Source organism: Cherax quadricarinatus, chromosome 91, assembly GCF_038502225.1.
Source record: "Cherax quadricarinatus isolate ZL_2023a chromosome 91, ASM3850222v1, whole genome shotgun sequence".
NCBI lineage: Eukaryota > Metazoa > Arthropoda > Malacostraca > Decapoda > Parastacidae > Cherax > Cherax quadricarinatus.
In genome coordinates, this window is record NC_091382.1 from 3,577,804 (window position 1) to 3,597,377 (window position 19,574).

At 38.0% G+C, this 19,574-nt stretch overlaps 1 protein-coding gene across 1 annotated transcript; it reads left to right on the forward strand.

The window, feature by feature from the left end:
• Positions 1–3,584: 3,584 nt before the first annotated feature.
• On the forward strand, positions 3,585–16,439 carry LOC128704858 (1-acyl-sn-glycerol-3-phosphate acyltransferase delta; the record flags this gene model as incomplete). Its single annotated transcript, XM_070104340.1, is given in 4 exon segments — positions 3,585–3,775; positions 4,909–5,056; positions 6,665–6,884; positions 8,470–16,439. Coding segments are annotated over 4 exon segments (648 nt in total), but the record flags the coding sequence as incomplete, so codon positions are not given.
• Positions 16,440–19,574: the final 3,135 nt, after the last annotated feature.

Sequence of the window (19,574 nt, forward strand, 5' to 3'; positions counted from 1 at the left end):
AGGGTCTTGGCAAGAGGCGTGGAGTTAAAAGATAAAGAATCACACACAAAGTGGGAGTTGTCACAGCTGCTCTTTGCTGATGACACTGTGCTCTTGGGAGATTCTGAAGAGAAGTTGCAGAGATTGGTGGATGAATTTGGTAGGGTGTGCAAAAGAAGAAAATTAAAGGTGAATACAGGAAAGAGTAAGGTTATGAGGATAACAAAAAGATTAGGTGATGAAAGATTGGATATCAGATTGGAGGGAGAGAGTATGGAGGAGGTGAACGTATTCAGATATTTGGGAGTGGACGTGTCAGCGGATGGGTCTATGAAAGATGAGTTGAATCATAGAATTGATGAGGGAAAAAGAGTGAGTGGTGCACTTAGGAGTCTGTGGAGACAAAGAACTTTGTCCTTGGAGGCAAAGAGGGGAATGTATGAGAGTATAGTTTTACCAACGCTCTTATATGGGTGTGAAGCGTGGGTGATGAATGTTGCAGCGAGGAGAAGGCTAGAGGCAGTGGAGATGTCATGTCTGAGGGCAATGTGTGGTGTGAATATAATGCAGAGAATTCGTAGTTTGGAAGTTAGGAGGAGGTGGGGGATTACCAAAACTGTTGTCCAGAGGGCTGAGGAAGGGTTGTTGAGGTGGTTCGGACATGTAGAGAGAATGGAGCGAAACAGAATGACTTCAAGAGTGTATCAGTCTGTAGTGGAAGGAAGGCGGGGTAGGGGTCGGCCTAGGAAAGGTTGGAGGGAGGGGGTAAAGGAGGTTTTGTGTGCGAGGGGCTTGGACTTCCAGCAGGCATGCGTGAGCGTGTTTGATAGGAGTGAATGGAGACAAATGGTTTTTAATACTTGACGTGCTGTTGGAGTGTGAGCAAAGTAACATTTATGAAGGGATTCAGGGAAACCGGCAGGCCGGACTTGAGTCCTGGAGATGGGAAGTACAGTGCCTGCACTCTGAAGGAGGGGTGTTAATGTTGCAGTTCAAAAACTGTAGTGTAAAGCACCCTTCTGGCAAGACAGTGATGGAGTGAATGATGGTGAAAGTTTTTCTTTTTCGGGCCACCCTGCCTTGGTGGGAATCGGCCAGTGTGATAATAAAAAAATAATAATTTATATACATGCTCTTCATCATTCCATCCCTCTCCATACTCTCTCTATATTATTTAAATAGTTGACAACACTGACAGGTTGATGAACGAGAGACTGGTGCAGCATTAGGGTAGCTTTATTGTGGAAACATTTCACTAGCCAGTGACTTCTTCAGTTCAGTGCAGAGAAGGATGGTGGAAGATGAGGAGGAGGGACTGATTGCCTCAAACTACTGTTCTTCTCTGCATTGGTCTGATGAAGCCACTGGCTGGTGAAACATTTCCACAATAAAGATACGCAAATGTTGCACAAGTGTCTAATTCAAGATCCTCTTTACATGCTCATACCATCTCAACAACCCCTCCTCAGCCTCAGCCTTTGTGATGCCACATCTCTTAATTTCTACTGTTAACATTAATATTCACACCACACATTGTTCTCATACCTTGCATCTCTGCTGTCGAGCCATCTCACAGGAGCATGCAAAACCCATACCTAACATCTATATAAAAGTGTATGTGCCACTATACTCTGGTACATTCCATTTTTTGCCTTCATAAATAAGTTTTATTTTCATAGATGCCTCAACACACCATTCATCTTTTTCCCCTCGTATTATGTGGTTCACCTTGTGTAACGCACCATTCATCATTTTCCCCTCGTATTCTGTGGTTCACTTTCTTCCATAGACCCATCTATTGACATGTCCACTTCCAGATATCTTAATACATCAATTTCCTCCATGCTCCCTCCTTTCAATCTGATATTCAGTCTGTCATTCCTAGACATTTTGTTATTCTAATCACCTTACATTGACTTTTAATTTCCTTTTTTTGCATACCCTCCCAAATTTGTCTACCAACCTTTGCAACTTGTATTCAGAACTCCCATAAGAACTATGTCACCAGCAAAGAATGACTGTGACAACTTCCACTGTATCAGATCCAGCGTCTTTCAGTTCTATACTTCTTTCTTTCAACACACCGGCCGTATCCCACCGAGGCGGGGTGGCCCAAAAGGAAAAACGAAAGTTTCTCCTTTTACATTTAGTAATATATACAGGAGAAGAGGTTACTAGCCCCTTGCTTCTGGCATTTTAGTCGCCTCTTACAACACACATGGCTTATGGAGGAAGAATTCTGTTCCACTTCCCCATGGAGATAAGAGGAAATAAACAAGAATAAGAACTAGGAAGAAAATAGAAGAAAACCCAGAGGGGTGTATATATATGTGCTTGTATATGTATGTGTAGTGTGACCTAAGTGTAAGTAGAAGTAGCAAGGCATACCTGAAATCTTGCATGTTCATGAGACAGAAAAAAGGATACCAGCAATCCTACCATCATGTAAAACAATTACAGGCTTTTGTTTTACACTCACTTGGCAGGACGGTAGTACCTCCCTGGGCGGTTGCTGTCTACCACCCTGCTACTTATAAGTTCTATACTTATTATTTATTAACACATCGGCCGATTCCCACCAAGGCAGGGTGGCCTGAAAAAGAAAAACTTTCGTCGTCATTCACTCCACTGACTTGCCAGTCTTTACACTACAGTTATAAAACTGCAACATTAACACCCCTCCTTCAGAGTGTAAACACTGTACTTCCCATCTCCAGGACTCGAGTCTGGCCTGCCGGTTTCCCTGAATCCCTTCATAAATGTTACTTTGCTCACACTCCAACAGCACGTCAAGTATTAAAAACAATTTGTCTCCATTCACTCTTATTAAATATGCTCATGCACACTTGCTGGGAGTTCAAGCCCCTCGCACACAAAACCTCCTTTACCCCCTCCCTCCAACCCTTCCTAGGCCGACCCCTACCCCTCATTTCCTCCACTACAGATTTATACACTCTCAGTCATTATGTTTTGTTTCATTCTCTCTACATGTCCGAACCACCTCAACAACCCCTCCTCAGCCCTCTGGATAATAGTTTTGGTAATCCCACGCCTTCTCCTAATTTCTGAACTACGAATTCTCTGCATTATACATATTCACACCACACGGTTCTATACCTCTTCCCAATATTCTAGCATTTAATATACTACTTAAACTAACATCTAGGCTGATTATTATTTGTACTTATGGAGAAAGTGTGAGGGTTTATTAATGAATACAGTCAGCTCACTTGTAAACTTCCTCTATATATTGTGTCTTTTTTTGTAATTGTGGTAAAACAAAATACAAAACTGATTTGTACATGGAAAGTCCTTCATAGTATGTGTTATTAAATTTTGAAAAAACTTTTTTATTCAAATTTACAAACCACACTGTAAAGAGGAGCTTTTTGTACTAGCTTTTTTGTACATACTAGTTTAGGAAATAAAATACCATCTGTACTTATGTGATCAGTGATCAACCCATACATAGTTTCATTATTTATAATGTTATTACTAAATGTAAAATGAAGAAAAACTTGCATTTCTTCTTTTTCGGGTCACGGTTCTTCAATGGATAAGGACCGGTGTATGCTTCCTCTTTCTGATGTTAATTTTTAAATCAGATGCTGCTGTTTGCCGAGGGGACGAGGTTTACGCCAGCAAAGCATGTAGCAAGTATGGAGTTTGCTCGGAAGAGAGGTCTACCAGAGTTGAAGCGACATCTGATCCCTCGTACTCGAGGGTTTATACAATGTGTACAGTCGCTCAAGGGAAATTTCCCTGTCATTTATGATGTGACTGTTGGCTTTAACACGTAAGTTTAGAATTTAATTTTCTCTGCCATTTGTAACTCCTCTCTATATCCAGTTTTATTGAGTTAGAAAGCAATTAGTCAGAGAAGATGGTGACATCATAAGAGAGAGAGTTAAGGTTGCATGTATCGAGAGGGAACACCTGTCTTTACACTAGCTTGCCCAGCTAGTATAACAGTGGTGCAGTACCTGGTATAGTGACTGCTATGTAAGCATGGTTTCTAGAGTGTATCCCATGGATACTTTACAGATATCTTTTGTAAGGAACTGTCAGATGTATTAAAATTAGATGAGGAATAAGCCATGGAATGGGTGGAGATTAAACCCATGGCAAGTGAGTGGTAAAACTCCAGGCCAGTGCTTAAACCACTGGATTAATCTTAATTTAGTCAGCTGGCACAGTAACTTATGCACTGGCCTGGAGTTTTACGAATCGCTCGCCATACATGAGAAATTAAATGCTGCAGTCATAGGAAATTTTTAAAATTAATATGATTAAATAATTACTGAGGATGGGGCTACCACAAGCATAGCTCTTCTCTACAACTACTAACCAGTACCTTAAGCTAGCCTTAATGCCTTAAGTGTCTGTGCTGTAATTTTACAGGTTTGAAGTCTGTCCATGCTGTAAAACTATGTGATGAGCTCAGCACACTCAGATAAGCTGTGAACAGTAAATTTGGGCCTAGACATGAAAGAATGGGTCGGTGCAGTGTGTACCACATAAAAAAAAATCCTGCCCCATGCAGTGCATAATGAGGAAAAAATTGCAACCATATTTTTGGTTTAAAATAGTGATTCTGAGGTGTATTTTTGGTGGTTTTTATCATTGTATTCTCAGTTTCTTGGTATCATTTGATAGAATGGAAGGTATATTACAAAAATAGAGATGATTTTGATTGGTTTCTGGACTGTAAGTAGCTTGCAATTGAGCTCCAAGTAGCAGAAATAATAGATTTTTACCAATATTCCAGAGTCAAAACCAATCACATCACTTGTCCAATACACATCCAACTGGTGGATCTGATGCATTCGTGAATATGCTGACATTATTTATACAATTATTACAATATTGCCTAACAGTAAATCGTTTATTTTTTTTTTTATAAGCTATAATCTTTTATATACTGTACAGCAAAGAGGGTGAAGAGCCAACATTGCAAAACATGCTGCGTGGAAGGAAAGTGGTGAGTGAGATATACGTACGACGCATCCTTCTGGATGAAGTTCCCGACGACGATGACGGGGCCTCTAAATACCTCCATGATTTATATAGGTCAAAGGTATTATTTTTTTTATTATTATCACACTGGCCGATTCCCACCAAGGCAGGGTGGCCCGAAAAAGAAAAACTTTCACCATCATTCACTCCATCACTGTCTTGCCAGAAGGGTGCTTTACACTACAGTTTTTAAACTGCAACATTAACACCCCTCCTTCAGAGTGCAGGCACTGTACTTCCCATCTCCAGGACTCAAGTCCGGCCTGCCGGTTTCCCTGAACCCCTTCATAAATGTTACTTTGCTCACACTCCAACAGCACGTCAAGTATTAAAAACCATTTGCTAACTTCCAAACTACGAATTCTCTGCATTATATTCACACCACACATTGCTCTCAGACATGACATCTCCACTGCCTCCAGCCTTCTCCTCGCTGCAACATTCATCACCCATGCTTCACACCCATATAAGAGCGTTGGTAAAACTATACTCTCATACATTCCCCTCTTTGCCTCCAAGGACAAAGTTCTTTGTCTCCATAGACTCCTTAGTGCACCACTCACCCTTTTCCCCTCATCAATTCTATGATTCACCTCATCTTTCATAGACCCATCCGCTGACACGTCCACTCCCAAATATCTGAATACATTCACCTCCTCCATACTCTCTCCCTCCAATCTGATTACCAATCTTTCATCACCTAATCTTTTTGTTATCCTCATATCTTCTTGAATTTATTCCCCCTTTTTGTATTTTGATACACTACTACTATTATTGCCACTACATTTGCCTCCTTTTACCCTTCACTTCCCTTTCTATCTCGTCCCACTAAAACTACTCTCCTTACTTTCTACTGCTACCACTACTTTTCTTTCCTCTTTTGGTACCATCTCTGTCCATCTCGCCTATATATACTAGCTCCCTCCCTCTTTTGTGTTAGTGTGACTTTGTAGATGGTCCAAGTTGACCAAAACATTGTCATAAGCTCTCTGTGTATTGTCCCAGTCACAGTATTATGCCTTTTTGTCTGTTTGGGAGGAGCAAATGGCTGGAAATAATAATTGTGGTTTGGTAGAGGAGACATTGTTTTGTCAGAGGGTAATTTGACTGGGATGTCAGCACACTTCTGGAAAGATGGTGATTGAATGAATGATGGTTAATGTGTTTTCTTCTTTGAGTTACCCTGCCTTGGTGGGAGACAACTGTTGAGTTAAAATAAGAATACTTTAATCATTGGACTTTGCTCATTACAGTGTTTCTGAATCAGTTGATCCAGCAGATTTTGTTGTAGACTTGTGAAGTTTCACCATGGTGAAAACATTGAATGATGGTGAAAGTGTTTCTTTTTTGGGAAACAGTCGGCATGTTGAAAACGGGCTGTGAGGGTAGGGAGAATCTTCAAAATCAGTGACATTCGTAGATGCTGTTTTGTGCTATTATCATGAAGCTAATCTTACAGTTCTTTTCACAGTATTTCAACAGGTGGTCATAATAACCTCTGGTTGTAATGCACTTTTAATGTTGTTTTTAGTAACTGCATGTCAAACCAAGAACACAGTTTTCAGTTTAGAAATAAATTTTATTCATCTCTGAACTTTTGAAGAAAATGAACAATAAACTTATCCAGTATTGTCATAAGAATTTACTGAACGAAATATTTTATTTACAGGACCAGTTACTAGACAGCTACCTTAATACAGGGAGTTTCACTGAGGAGAATGACCTTCCTGATTATCCCAGTCATACAATGCCCAGGAGAACTTATTCACTTCTCAACATGATAGGATGGGCCTTATTTGTCCTCTCACAAATCCTTCGTTTCTATTACAACCTCATAACAAGTGGCTCTCTGCTCTCCATTTCATTTGCTGTTGGAATTGTCATATTTGGTAAGTATCTAATTTATTACCTCTGCACAGTACAGGTGCATTTGTTACCTCAGAACATTAGGTGCATCTTGTTTGTGACTTGCAATGGTGGTTTATAACTCAGTGGTAGCATCTTCAGCTCACATCTGAGAGATATGGGAGCAGTTCTGGGGCAGATGGAGAAGTTATGCATGTTTCCTTTCATTTGCTGCTTGTGTTCACCTACCAATCAATAGGTAACCTAATGTTAGCTAGCTATTGTGGGGTAATAGTATACTTTAGAAATGAGCTGAGGTAAGATAACAGCTCTTAACTTGTTAATTCAAAGGTTTTAGGATCTGTTTTTTTTTTTTTTTTCTGCTATGTCTTGTGTGGAGCGTCTAAACTTTCATTAGCATGAACAAACAAAAGAGTGGATGGGGGCTTGAACTGTTGTCTGTAAATTGACAGTCTGATGTTTGAGCCCTTTGTCCACCCATTTGTTTATTCATTGTCAGTTGTTTATTACAACTTAATATGATTTCAGTAGCATGTTTATTAATCTCTCTTAAAATACAATGATCTGAGATATGCCTCCATTAGGTCGCTTATTACGACTTAATCTGAGTTCACGTATTAATCTGTTAACGATTCTGGGATACTTTTTACTCCATAGCCCAGTCTTTGACTAGGCCTAGAGAACAAATGGATTTGTCCAGCCGGGATTGATGGGATAAAGATAGAAATGTTAAAAGCAGGTGGGGATATAGTTTTGGAGTGGTTGGTGCAATTATTTAATAAATCTTTAATTGGAACGAAAATAATACAGGTATGAGAGTAGGAAATGAACAAGAATGTATACTGAGTATACATTTTCCTTTACAAGAAAATGTATACTCAGTATAAAGGTAAGAGTATTACGAAGTTTGTAAGGATTATCTGTTATCTTACATGTTATTGATAAAATAAAGACCAATAGCCCTACCAAGAGTACACAACATTTTAACTGGCTTCTTTTTCTCACTCATATTAAAGCATTTCTTGCTCTCGTTCCTGTGCCATTTTCTCTTCCTGTTTAGGAGGCCTAGGCCAAGACTGGCCCATGGAGAAAAAAGATGATCCCAGAATCACTAGCAGAATAATAAAAATATAACCATCCAGTGAGTACCATGGATGGAGGGGTATTTCAGATCACTGTATTTTAAGAGAGATTGGTGGATGAGTAATTAAATTTTAGATCCCTCACATTTTCTCCAGGTAAATATTTCTAGGAGATAGGATGGTGACCAAAAATGTGTAAAAGTGGCATAATATAACTACCGAATATAGCTACTTGTAACTTGAATGTTATGAGAGGAAGATGCACGAAAAAATTAATTGAGGATTTTAATATATAATGAATGTAATAGGTGAAGTCTGGTCTGAGACCCAAATGCAGTGATGGTAAGTCCTGAAACCATTAATAGAGACCCTAATTTTTTTTTCAACAACCCAGCTGTATCCCACTGAGGCAGGGTGACCTAAAAAGAAAAACAAAAGTTTTTCATTTAAAATTGAGTAATTTTTAATAATTTTGAGGAGATTCCTTATTTTTATGTACTTACTAATTTATATTCTTCTCTTTCAGCCTACCTAGGATTGTACAAGATGATTGGACTGACAAAAATTGACAAAGGATCAAAATATGGAAGTACAGACAATAAAAAGAAAGATTAATGTACCTGTATATGGTAATGTTCAATAGAGAAAAATCTCCGTAGTGTTATGAATGTAGACAGTCACTACTAGCATTTTTTTTCATTAAAGTGCTCAGACATCTCTAATTAATATTTGAGACCTTTCAGGTTTAGGGTTACAGTAATTTAGTCAATTTTATATTTTATTTACTATCATAGGGTTGTATTTTCAATGCCAGTATTTTATGTGAGAACTCATCTTTAGTTTCAAATGATTTTATTACTAGTTTTTTAATCGTTGCTAGGAACTGTAATTAATAGGCTGAAATGCGACATGCTCACTTTGCGAATATAAAATTTCATCTTTTGACTTCATTTTATTTACGTGAACTTCTTATGAGATTCAACCACGAATGTTGTATATAGGCTGCATTTGGAGTTTAGCAGGTATTTGAGGTGCTGTACTGTGATTGTGGAATTGTAGCAGTGATGTTCAGTAAGAGAGTATTGTGGAATTGTAGCAGCCATGTTCAGTAAGAGAATATTGTGGAAATGTAGCAGTGATGTTCAGTAAGAGTATTGTGGAATTGTAGCAGCCATGTTCAGTAACAGAATATTGTGGAATTGTAGCAGTCATGTTCAGTAACAGAATATTGTGGAATTGTAGCAGTCATGTTCAGTAACAGAATATTGTGGAATTGTAGCAGTCATGTTCTTTACAAGAGTAGCACCTCACATTAATAGTTATGAATTAGTCATGTATTTATTTACTGTGGAAGTTTACACTAAAACAATGCCAGATATTTTAACATGCAGTTTTTTTGCAGGTGATTATATGGTTTTTAAATCAATTTGATTTTATCACTATCAAATAAATTGGATTGTATTTTTGTATGTAACTCTTGGAATTTTGTTAAATGTGTCATCTCTACAAAAATAATGCTTGTGGAAAAGTTGCTTTTGTTGAGTAAGTTAATGGTTACATGATCCATGACTAATCCATATTTAAGAGAGAAATTTAAAAAAAAAAAAAAGACTTTTTGATTGATCTTGGACTTAATAATGATCTGGAGACCAAAACTTGATCTTGAGTGTAATAATGGTCTAGAGACCAAAACTTAATCTTGAGTGTACTCTCTGAAGTCTGGGTTAGTGGTGAGTTGTTCCAGCCATGGTACTGTGACTTACGTTCTTCACGGTTACATGATCATAGTACATGTAGTGTACTCTATAAGGAAATGTTTTGAAGACCATCTCATCTGTTACAGAATCCAGTTTCTGAAACCACAGTATCACTTGTTATATTCCTAAGACATTTAGTGTTGTGTGTAGAATTTCAGTGGATTTCCAGCTTTTATTTAGTATTATCTACTTGCTCAGCTATGAGACAGCTATTATTTTTTAAATAAGACAGTTATGTGGAATTGAGTATTGTATTTCCAGGCACATTTTTCGAATCCATGAAAATACACAAGACTGCACTGGTTGCACCGGGGAATTTAGAGTTGCTGGTTAGACTTAAACTTCACTTGAAGGGTTGGTGGTATAGTAGGTCAGAGGAGCAGCCATCAACCCCAGAGCATTGTAAGACAGCTTACCTGTGACACACCAGTGACCTTTCGAGGGTGGTTCTTCCCTCGTAGCCCAGCTTGAGGCTAGGCTTTCTTGTTGATTGCTTTGTTAACCAGGCTGTTGCTGTTAGTGGCTCGCAGGCCCACGTAGCCTCTTAAGAGCCTGGCTTGTTGGAAGTACTTGTCTAAATGATCCACTACTTGCTTGTGCAATAAAGTGTAATGAACATTGATCAATGAGAGAGGAAGTTCCACATGATTTCTTCTGGAAGTTGATATACACAGACTACCATTCTTTCTAGTTTTTGTCTTGTGGGATTTCTTCTCTGTCTAATACATATGTGCATATGCATATATGTATGCATGTATGGGGTTGTATACACATGCTAAATAGGGATATTTGTTAAGTGGGATGAATTTCATTATTTTTTTAAAAAATCTTATGTAATTGTTAAGATATAACATCATTAAGTGTGATTTAGTCACTAACAGATTCACAATAAAGTTAAAGTAGCAGCTTGGCTTAACTAACCTATCCTAACTAGGCAGAGAACCTGCTTAAACGAGAACTCCAGCTTTGAGCAGAATGTATAACACTTGTGAATGAGGCTTGGGCAAGCCTTGTACTAAAGAACACAAGCTCTCACCGTTGCTTATTAAACTTAGTAAATTTCCTTGTATCTCAACACAAATGATGAGTTTCAGTGATAATTCATTACTAACATTCTTTCTTCAGTGCAATCTGATCACCATTTTCTCTCACTTTCTTCACTTTCCCTTGCTTATTCTTCATTTTCTCTTGCCTGATCTACATTTTATCTGTCTTTCTACTCTAGAGCCTCTTCATTTATTACTGTTTCTGCACCATATTTATATTTTCCTTTTTTCTTTGTCACCTCCACCTCACCTTCTACATTTCCTTTTCACTTCTTGCGTGTAGCGCTGTATAACCCCGATGGACTTATTGCTCCTGATGTGCAGTATGCTTTCTTGATAGCTGTGTCAGTTGTTCAGATGTTTCACTCAAGTATTGTATGATATGTATAATTAAAGTGTAATGAACACTCATCAATGCTCAATAATAACCCATATGGAGACATAAACTTGGAAGATTAATTGATCTGTATATTTCGATCCCCTTCTGGGGTCCTCTTCATCTGAAGAGGATCCTAGAAGGGAGTTGAAATATACAGATCAATTAATCTTCTGAGTTTGTCTCCATGAGGGTTACTGATCATTGTCAGGTATGTTCTTTATATGCTGTACTCTAGTCTGTAAGAGTGGAAGGTATTTGACAGGTCTGGGAAAGATTCTACACAGAGCATCTTACCCAAATGACAAGTTCCTAAAGAGAACAAGGCTTTAAAACTATGTGTAGCTATAGTGTATATGTGTTTAATAATTATTGTATTCACAAGTAATAATTATCAGATGCTTGGCAAACCAACACGATGTACAGTATTCCCTATATATATTTGCTGTTTCCAGATTCATGGATTTTTACTTTTGGATCTTGCATACATTTTTGTATGGTTCTTATTTTCTTTAAGAGTGGCACCCAACTCTAAAGTAAAATTACAGACTGAATTTTGTTGAAAAATGTGCACGATGGATTTCCCATATCCAAATCTCTCTCCTGGGAACCCTTCATGACTCTGAATATTAATATATTCAGGGTAATATTTGAACTTTGAAATAGGTATTCCCTGCTCCTGAATCTTCTAGGACATCTAGGAATGTATCCCCAAGAATTTGAACGAAGCTGTTTTTATAAATATCAGCTGAAATATCAAACAACTGTGGATTTAATAATATGGAGGAAAGAAACTCTTAACATGAGGTAGTGACCCACCAGGATTCAGGTACACATTCCTCCCATCATGTATATTAATATAGATGAATTAAGTGCATATATGGATTATATCATGCTTTTCTACTATAAGTTGTTTAATTATCTCTTGTTATATGTTATAAAGATAATATGGAGCCCATGTATATATCATTTTGGAGTAGGGTCTTTATAACTTTGTTATTGTCAAATAATATTGGGAAGGTTCCTCATGAGGTTGTTGCATTCCAGAAAATTGTTCTGAACTTGGAACTTAAGCTTTAATATTCCTTTTGTAATTTACTGTATTTTCTAATACCCTAACTAAAAAAAAAAATGTGCAGTGCTCGGAGTCCCTCTCTCTTCTCTTCTCTTTACTCTTCTTACTTGTATTCCATTACCTCCCTCCCAGTATTGCATTCCCTGACACTCTTCCATCATATCTGAAACACTGTGTTCTTTGCCAGTGATCATTGTATTTCAGCCTCACACCATATTCCATCCACTTATTGTACTTCATTACAATACTATTCAACCCCCACAATGTACTGTATGATTACACCACCATCCACACTGTACCCCAAAGTGTACTGTGCCCCCACAATCCCTCCACTACTACACCACTGCAGTGTACTATGTTCCCCATACCACATGCACACATCATCTGATACCTTACCTGTACACTCCACCCCTATTCCCATGCCACTTACTGTTATGGTAAGGGTATAAAGTGCCCAGACATATGGTGAGTTAAAAGTTAGTGTTACTGGGTTGGGATGGAGAGTGATGGTGTAAAAAGTTGCCACCTAACCCATTGACAGAGATCACACATGAACACATCTACCCTAAAACATATTTTTTACATCTACACTCCTTAACCATTCTTTACTGAAAAATTGAGACCAGCGTGTGTAAATAATATGAACACACAAAATATCAGTTTGTGTAGTGAAATGACGAAGAGGCAAACATACACATAATTTAGCTTTAACATAATCATACTTGGATAACTGAAGTGTAATATACACTTATCAGTGCTCAATAACAACCCACATAGAGAGAAACTCAGGAGATAAACTGATCTGTATATTTTGATCCCCTTGTGCTGAAGAGGATCCCAGAAGGGGACTGAAATATACAGATCAATTAATCTTCTAAGTTTCTGGTCTCCATGTGGGTTATTATTGAGCATAACCATACTTCTTGAATCTACACTTACTTACCAGCCAGGAACTTTCCACATGTGCGTAAAGTGAACATAGGCGAAAGCTGCGACCTTGATATGTAGCATGTTGCATTAGTGTGTCATGATAGCCTGACCTTCAGGCTAATGTCAGGTACTTCACTGTCAATACAATACATATCACTTTTACTGAATGCAAATGTCTTTCAAGTTGTGGCATATACTGCACTGGTAAATAGGTAAGTTTTCAGTGGAAATGGACTACTGAGGGGGGGCATTCAAAATTCATTATTAAGGGGTGTTACCATACCAGTCACTTGAAGTCAAGAGGTGGGATTGAGAATAGAGCATGTCTGTCTCTTCCCTACAAACTCAGATAGATAATAGATATTTAAGTGTTGCAATTTTGCAATGATTATTATTTCTTTAAGAACTTCGCTCTTCTAAAAACACCAAAGCATCATTTTAGGGAATAGTTGAGAAAAAATAATTAAGCTATACATCACGCCCCTTAACCCTTAAACTGTCCAAACGTAGATCTACGTTTTTTCAACATTTGAAAGTATGTAAAAAAAGTAGATCTTTTCTTTTTTTACATTTGAAAACGTGTAAAAAAACTTTGATCTACGTTTTTTTTTTCTTTTGTTATATCTGAAAATATGTAAAAAAAACATAGATCTACTTTTGGAGCACTACACATGTGGACATACATCTGCTTGGACAGTTTAAGGGTTAAAAAAGGGGGAGCTCATTGTTGATGAAGGACTTGTGATACAAGAATTAGTGCTAACCTCTCCTTCCATGGATCAAACCTGATTACCTCTCATCCCCAGGTGTTATGTGGCCCTCATGAGTTCAGCATATTACTGCCATGTCAGGGTGTGTAAAGCAGAGCTGGAGTTTACAATGTTCAAGTTCTCTTGCATAGGCAAATTTATATAATACTAAGTTTAAGCATTTAGCAAAGATAAAATGTTTTTACTTTATTAAAACAAACATAGCTGGTTAAAGGTCAATCAATGAGATTGTGTGAAAAATGTGTATGTATGTACACTGTAAAATATACACACATACATACACACAACCTTCAAATCACACTTCACCAAAAATAGGTGCAATTAAAATCATTTAAATTTGTATGAAGATAAATTTTTCCTACCATGTTTATAACTTGGGCAATGTAACAAGAAATGAATAATTTTAATTACCCTGCATGCAAGCATCTGCATTAATTATAAGGCATTGTAAAGTTAGGTATATCTGAGACTACCAAGTTGGGCGGACTAGAGCACTAACAAGGGCTGCAGCATACATGTGCTTGAAGGCTAGGGATGAAATTATTGAAAAGAGCATTGCTGCATTATGAAATCCCTTTTAGTTTTTCTGTGTTTTTTAAAATGCTTTTATACATCTGAAACCAAATCTATATGCATAAGAGTTTTACTGAAAGGTGAATGGAAAAAGTTTTTGATGGGAGGCATCTAAAGCAAGGAATAGGATGAGTGAGGAAATAAGTCACTGTGTACTGTATAGTTTGAGTGGACAAGCAATAACAATCTACATTATTTTTTTAATTCAGCTAAAGAATTGTGAATATTTAATATATAAATATTTTAGGTTAAGAGGCAGCTATCTTCATGTGACTATTAACTCTGATTATCATTTGTTTTTTTAATATACTAGTACAGTAGAACCCCCATATCCGTGGATTCAGTTTCTGCAGTTTTAGTTACCCGTTGTTTACCGTGGCAAAAATAGCCCTTAATTTTGCTCAATAATGGCCCCAAAGTGCAAAAGTAGTGATGCTGACAGTTCTTCAAGGCCTAAGAAAAGCCAAGAAGTGCTTCCCATCAGTTAAAAAGTGCCAATTCTCAACTTATTGTGCATAATTTATCAATTAAACTTCAAGGTACGTATATAAACGAAAAACGACACTATATAGGGTTCACTACTATCCACGGTTTCGGGCATCTGCTGTAGGCCTTGGAACATATTCGCTGCAGATATAGGGGCAACTACTGTACTACATAATATAATTATAACAGAATTGAAATGTAAATTTTTACACATATGAAGGTAATTTTTTTTTAGTGTACGTATTCGTTTCCAGGATAGTTGTAAGTGCTCTTAAGGTGATAGTTCTGATTATTACTTTTCTGCCAATTCCTCACACCAACTCTTAGATGTGTTTATAACATAGAATCACCTGAAGACTTTATTTCCAGGGAATGCTTTAAGGTCGGTGCCTTGATGCCTGTAGGGTTCTCTGATCCAATGAATTGGGGCTGCTCTTCCTTTCCTCGGATCAAACCTGATTACCTCCCATTGCCCAGGTGCTGTATGACCCATACCAGTTTAATGCTCTCTCATATCCAAGTCAGATACAGTTATGAAAATTATTCACATGCCATTTTCTTCATTCTGCGTCAGAACTGATCGAATAACATAATCCTAAAACTGTCAGGTGTGATACGTAAATTGTTTTACATTACAAGAAATTGTAATGTATTGTTAAAGAGAGAGTAGTGGCGCTGTATGACCCATATGGGTTTAGCGTTTTTTTTTAATTAGTAGTCCAGCACCTGGTCAAATTTGTTACACAAAAGCTTAAGTAATCTGCCCAGCATTTGCTTGTCAGGGCAGCGCTGAGTCACTCGCAGGTTTAGAGCATTTTTTAGTTGATATTAAATTGTATTAAAAGAATTTGAGAGGACATTTAACTGGCAGCCATTTCCTAGTCTTGAGTTATTGATTACTGACCATCAGTCGGTTGTCTTTAATTACTGACCATCAATCAATTGTCTTTAATTACTGACCATCAGTCAGTTGTCTCTGATTACTGGCCATCAGTCAGTTGTCTTTGATTACTGACCATCAGTCAGTTGTCTTTAATTACTGACCATCAGTCAGTTGTCTTTAATTACTGACCATCAGTCAGTTGTCTTTAATTACTGACCATCAGTCAGTTGTCTCTGATTACTGGCCATCAGTCAGTTGTCTTTGATTACTGACCATCAGTCAGTTGTCTTTAATTACTGACCATCAGTCAGTTGTCTCTGATTACTGGCCATCAGTCAGTTGTCTTTGATTACTGACCATCAGTCAGTTGTCTTTAATTACTGACCATCAGTCAGTTGTCTTTAATTACTGACCATCAGTCAGTTGTCTAATTACTGACCATCAGTCAGTTGTCTTTAATTACTGACCATCAGTGAAAACTTCTTGATTGATTTTTTCTTTTTCATGAAAGTTATCAAACATGTTACATAAACTGACACTTGATTTCTTTTTTTGTGACTAAATATTTTATACATATTAAAATTTCCACATTATTGCCCACTTTGACTTTTATTTGTATTCCTGCTGTTGTGTGGCTGTGCGACCCCTATGGATGCTTCCTCGTGAATATATATCAGAACAGGAGCACTGCAGCATGACCACTGGCCTGTGTTGAGCAGATCATAAAAATGGAGGAGCACTGCAGAGGGTCTACTGGTCCATTCATGGCAAATTTACTCAAATCCCTTCTTCCCTACTCATATACTTGTCCAGCTCTTTTTTAGTTATAGTTACCCAATGTTTATCTTCAGTAATCTTTTCAAGAAATGCTATGCAGGTACTCAAACCCAATCCTTCTCATTTGTGTATTTATCTAACCCACTCTTAAAACTACTCAAGATTTTAGCTTCAGTGACCCCACACATGGCTGTTCTAATCATTTACAACTCTTGCTAGATTTCGCTCATGGTTATCTCATGGAGAGGCACCTAGTTTCACTCTATATGAATTGTTAGGTTCCAATTTCAGTTTACCATATTCTGTTGGACTGTCGTATCTATCAGAGAGCAAGCAGAATTTACCTCCAACGTTGCCACTGCTTTAACACCTTTACATTATCTTCCCTCTTTGCTGTTCACACAGACCCCTCAAGGGGTCTGTGTGAACAGTGTGATCCTTGATGTTGGTGAGGGGCTCTTGATTTAGGGAATTGGATCTGTGCTCCAGTTCCCCGAATTAAGCCTGAATGCCTTCCACATCCCCCCAGGCGCTGTATAATCCTCCGGGTTTAGCGCTTCCCCCTTGATTATAATAATAATAATGTTCACACAGACTCCCTCCTTAACTCTTATTGACAGCAACAGATTTACTACACAAACTTTGATTATACTTCCTTTAGCACTTCACACCACACTTAACTCTACCTCCCTTGTTTCAGATCAAGTATGTTACACATTTCATTCCCCTCAAGGAAGGTTCCTTGATGTTGGTGAGGGGCTCTTGATTTAGGGAATTGGATCTGTGCTCCAGTTCCCCGAATTAAGCCTGAATGCCTTCCACATCCCCCCCCCAGGCGCTGTATAATCCTCCGGGTTTAGCGCTTCCCCCTTGATTATAATAATAATAATACACATTTCATACACCCTACCCTTTAGACTCCTGGCTGTCTTCAAGAAGGCACTGGACAGGCACCTTAGGTCAGTAGCTGACCAGCTGAGCTGTGGGTCATATGTCTGATTGCATGCAGCCAGCAGTAACAGCCTGGTTGATCAGACCCTCATCCACCATGAGGCCTGGTCTCAGACTGAGCTGCAGGGGCGTTGACCCCCAAAACCCACTCCAGGTAATACCCTGTAGCACTGTATGACCCTGGAGGGTTTAGTGCTTGTTTTTCATTATAATGTCACTAGATCACTACTTCATATTCTTTCTAAATCTAAATTTATCCAACTTTATTATTATTAAGAAGTGCTAAACCTGTAGGAGTGATGCTGTATGACCCCTGTGGGTTTAGTGCTGAGTTCCGATTCTAATGACAAATCTGTAAGACTCGTACAATGGGAAATGAGGCAATCAGATTCAATCTAAGGGTAGCAATGGTCCAATTGAGGCTGTATAGCCCTTGTGGCTTAGTGCTTCTTTTTGATTATAATAATAATAATGGTCCAATTCCTTGGATCAAACTCCACCCCTTCCCTTTCCACCAGCATCAAGGAACCTCCCTTAAGGGGCCATTCAACTTGAGTCGCACAGCGCTGGTGCTGTCATAGTGTAAACGTTATAATAATGAGTTTGTAAAATACTCTCAGAAAGTTACTTTGTGGGATAATTTACACTATGTCTGATAATTGTACTCATGTGTTCCTGTGCCTAAATAAACTTTAAAAAAAAAATGAAAATTACGGGCATTAATTAGCATTTAATCCCAGAATTTACTTATACTTGTTGCATAACCGTTATTTTGTTGATAACAGATATTGAAGACTCCCGGTATTACTGTCTCGCAGTTGTGCTCAGTTCTGTCTGAGATTCTCGAAAAGTTGTTGGTTTATAAGGGCTATAACGGCTCACTTCCACCACTTGTTGGTTTATAAGGGTTATAATGGCTCACCCCCTCAAGGAAGGTTCCTTGATGTTGGTGAGGGGCTCTTGATTTAGGGAATTGGATCTGTGCTCCAGTTCCCCGAATTAAGCCTGAATGCCTTCCACATCCCCCCCCAGGCGCTGTATAATCCTCCGGGTTTAGCGCTTCCCCTTGATTATAATATTAATAATAATAATGATAATATAATGGCTCACCACCACCACTGGTTTAGCGCTTCTTTTTTTATAATAATAATCACCACCACTTACTGTTGTTGGTTTATAAGGGCTAAACGGCTCTCCACTACCATTTGTTGTTGGTTTATAAGGGCTATAACGGCTCACCACCACCACTTGTTGGTTTATAAGAGCTATAACAGCTCGCCACCACTTGTTGTTGGTTTATAAAGGCTACAACAACTCTCCACCAGATGGAGGATCAAGCCTCCATCGTCTTGCGCTGATTGACCCACATAGGTTTAGCACTTTACGTGAATTATTTTTTATTTATGTTGTTGGTTTATAAAGACTACAACTGTCCTCCACCTACTGATTTTTAGTGGTATTTATCTGTACTTACCTATAGGTGGTTGCAGGGGGTCGAGACAGTTCCAGGTATAATATAGCTAACAGAATAATAATACACTGCATAAGATTATTTATATGATTGTCAAAAAAAACATTAATCATGTATGTTGTTATATTAGTGGGAACATCTGATATATATTAGCTGCCAAGTTTCTATGGCTCACTGTTTATTTTTTATGGCAGTAATATCCATAGGTAGGGACTATAAAATCATATTTTTTTGGGTATGTTGTGCTATGGAAATCAGAGAATGTTGCTAGAGTATGTTAGTGATTGTAAAAATTTTTTTTCATGAGAATTTGGGGTTTTAAAATGAGTGGTGCCCTGCAGGAAGATGAGTAACACTGGAGTCTTCTTTTCTTTCTTTTTTTTACATGTGTACCTGGTTTAGGGAAAGAAACACATACTTTTAGGGTTCTCTGATTCTCACAGTGCCGTTTCCAACAAAATTTGGAATGTAATAAGGTAGGGTTGCAGAGAGATTTAGGATTTTTGTAATACGGGTCTAAATTTTTTGGGGTCAAA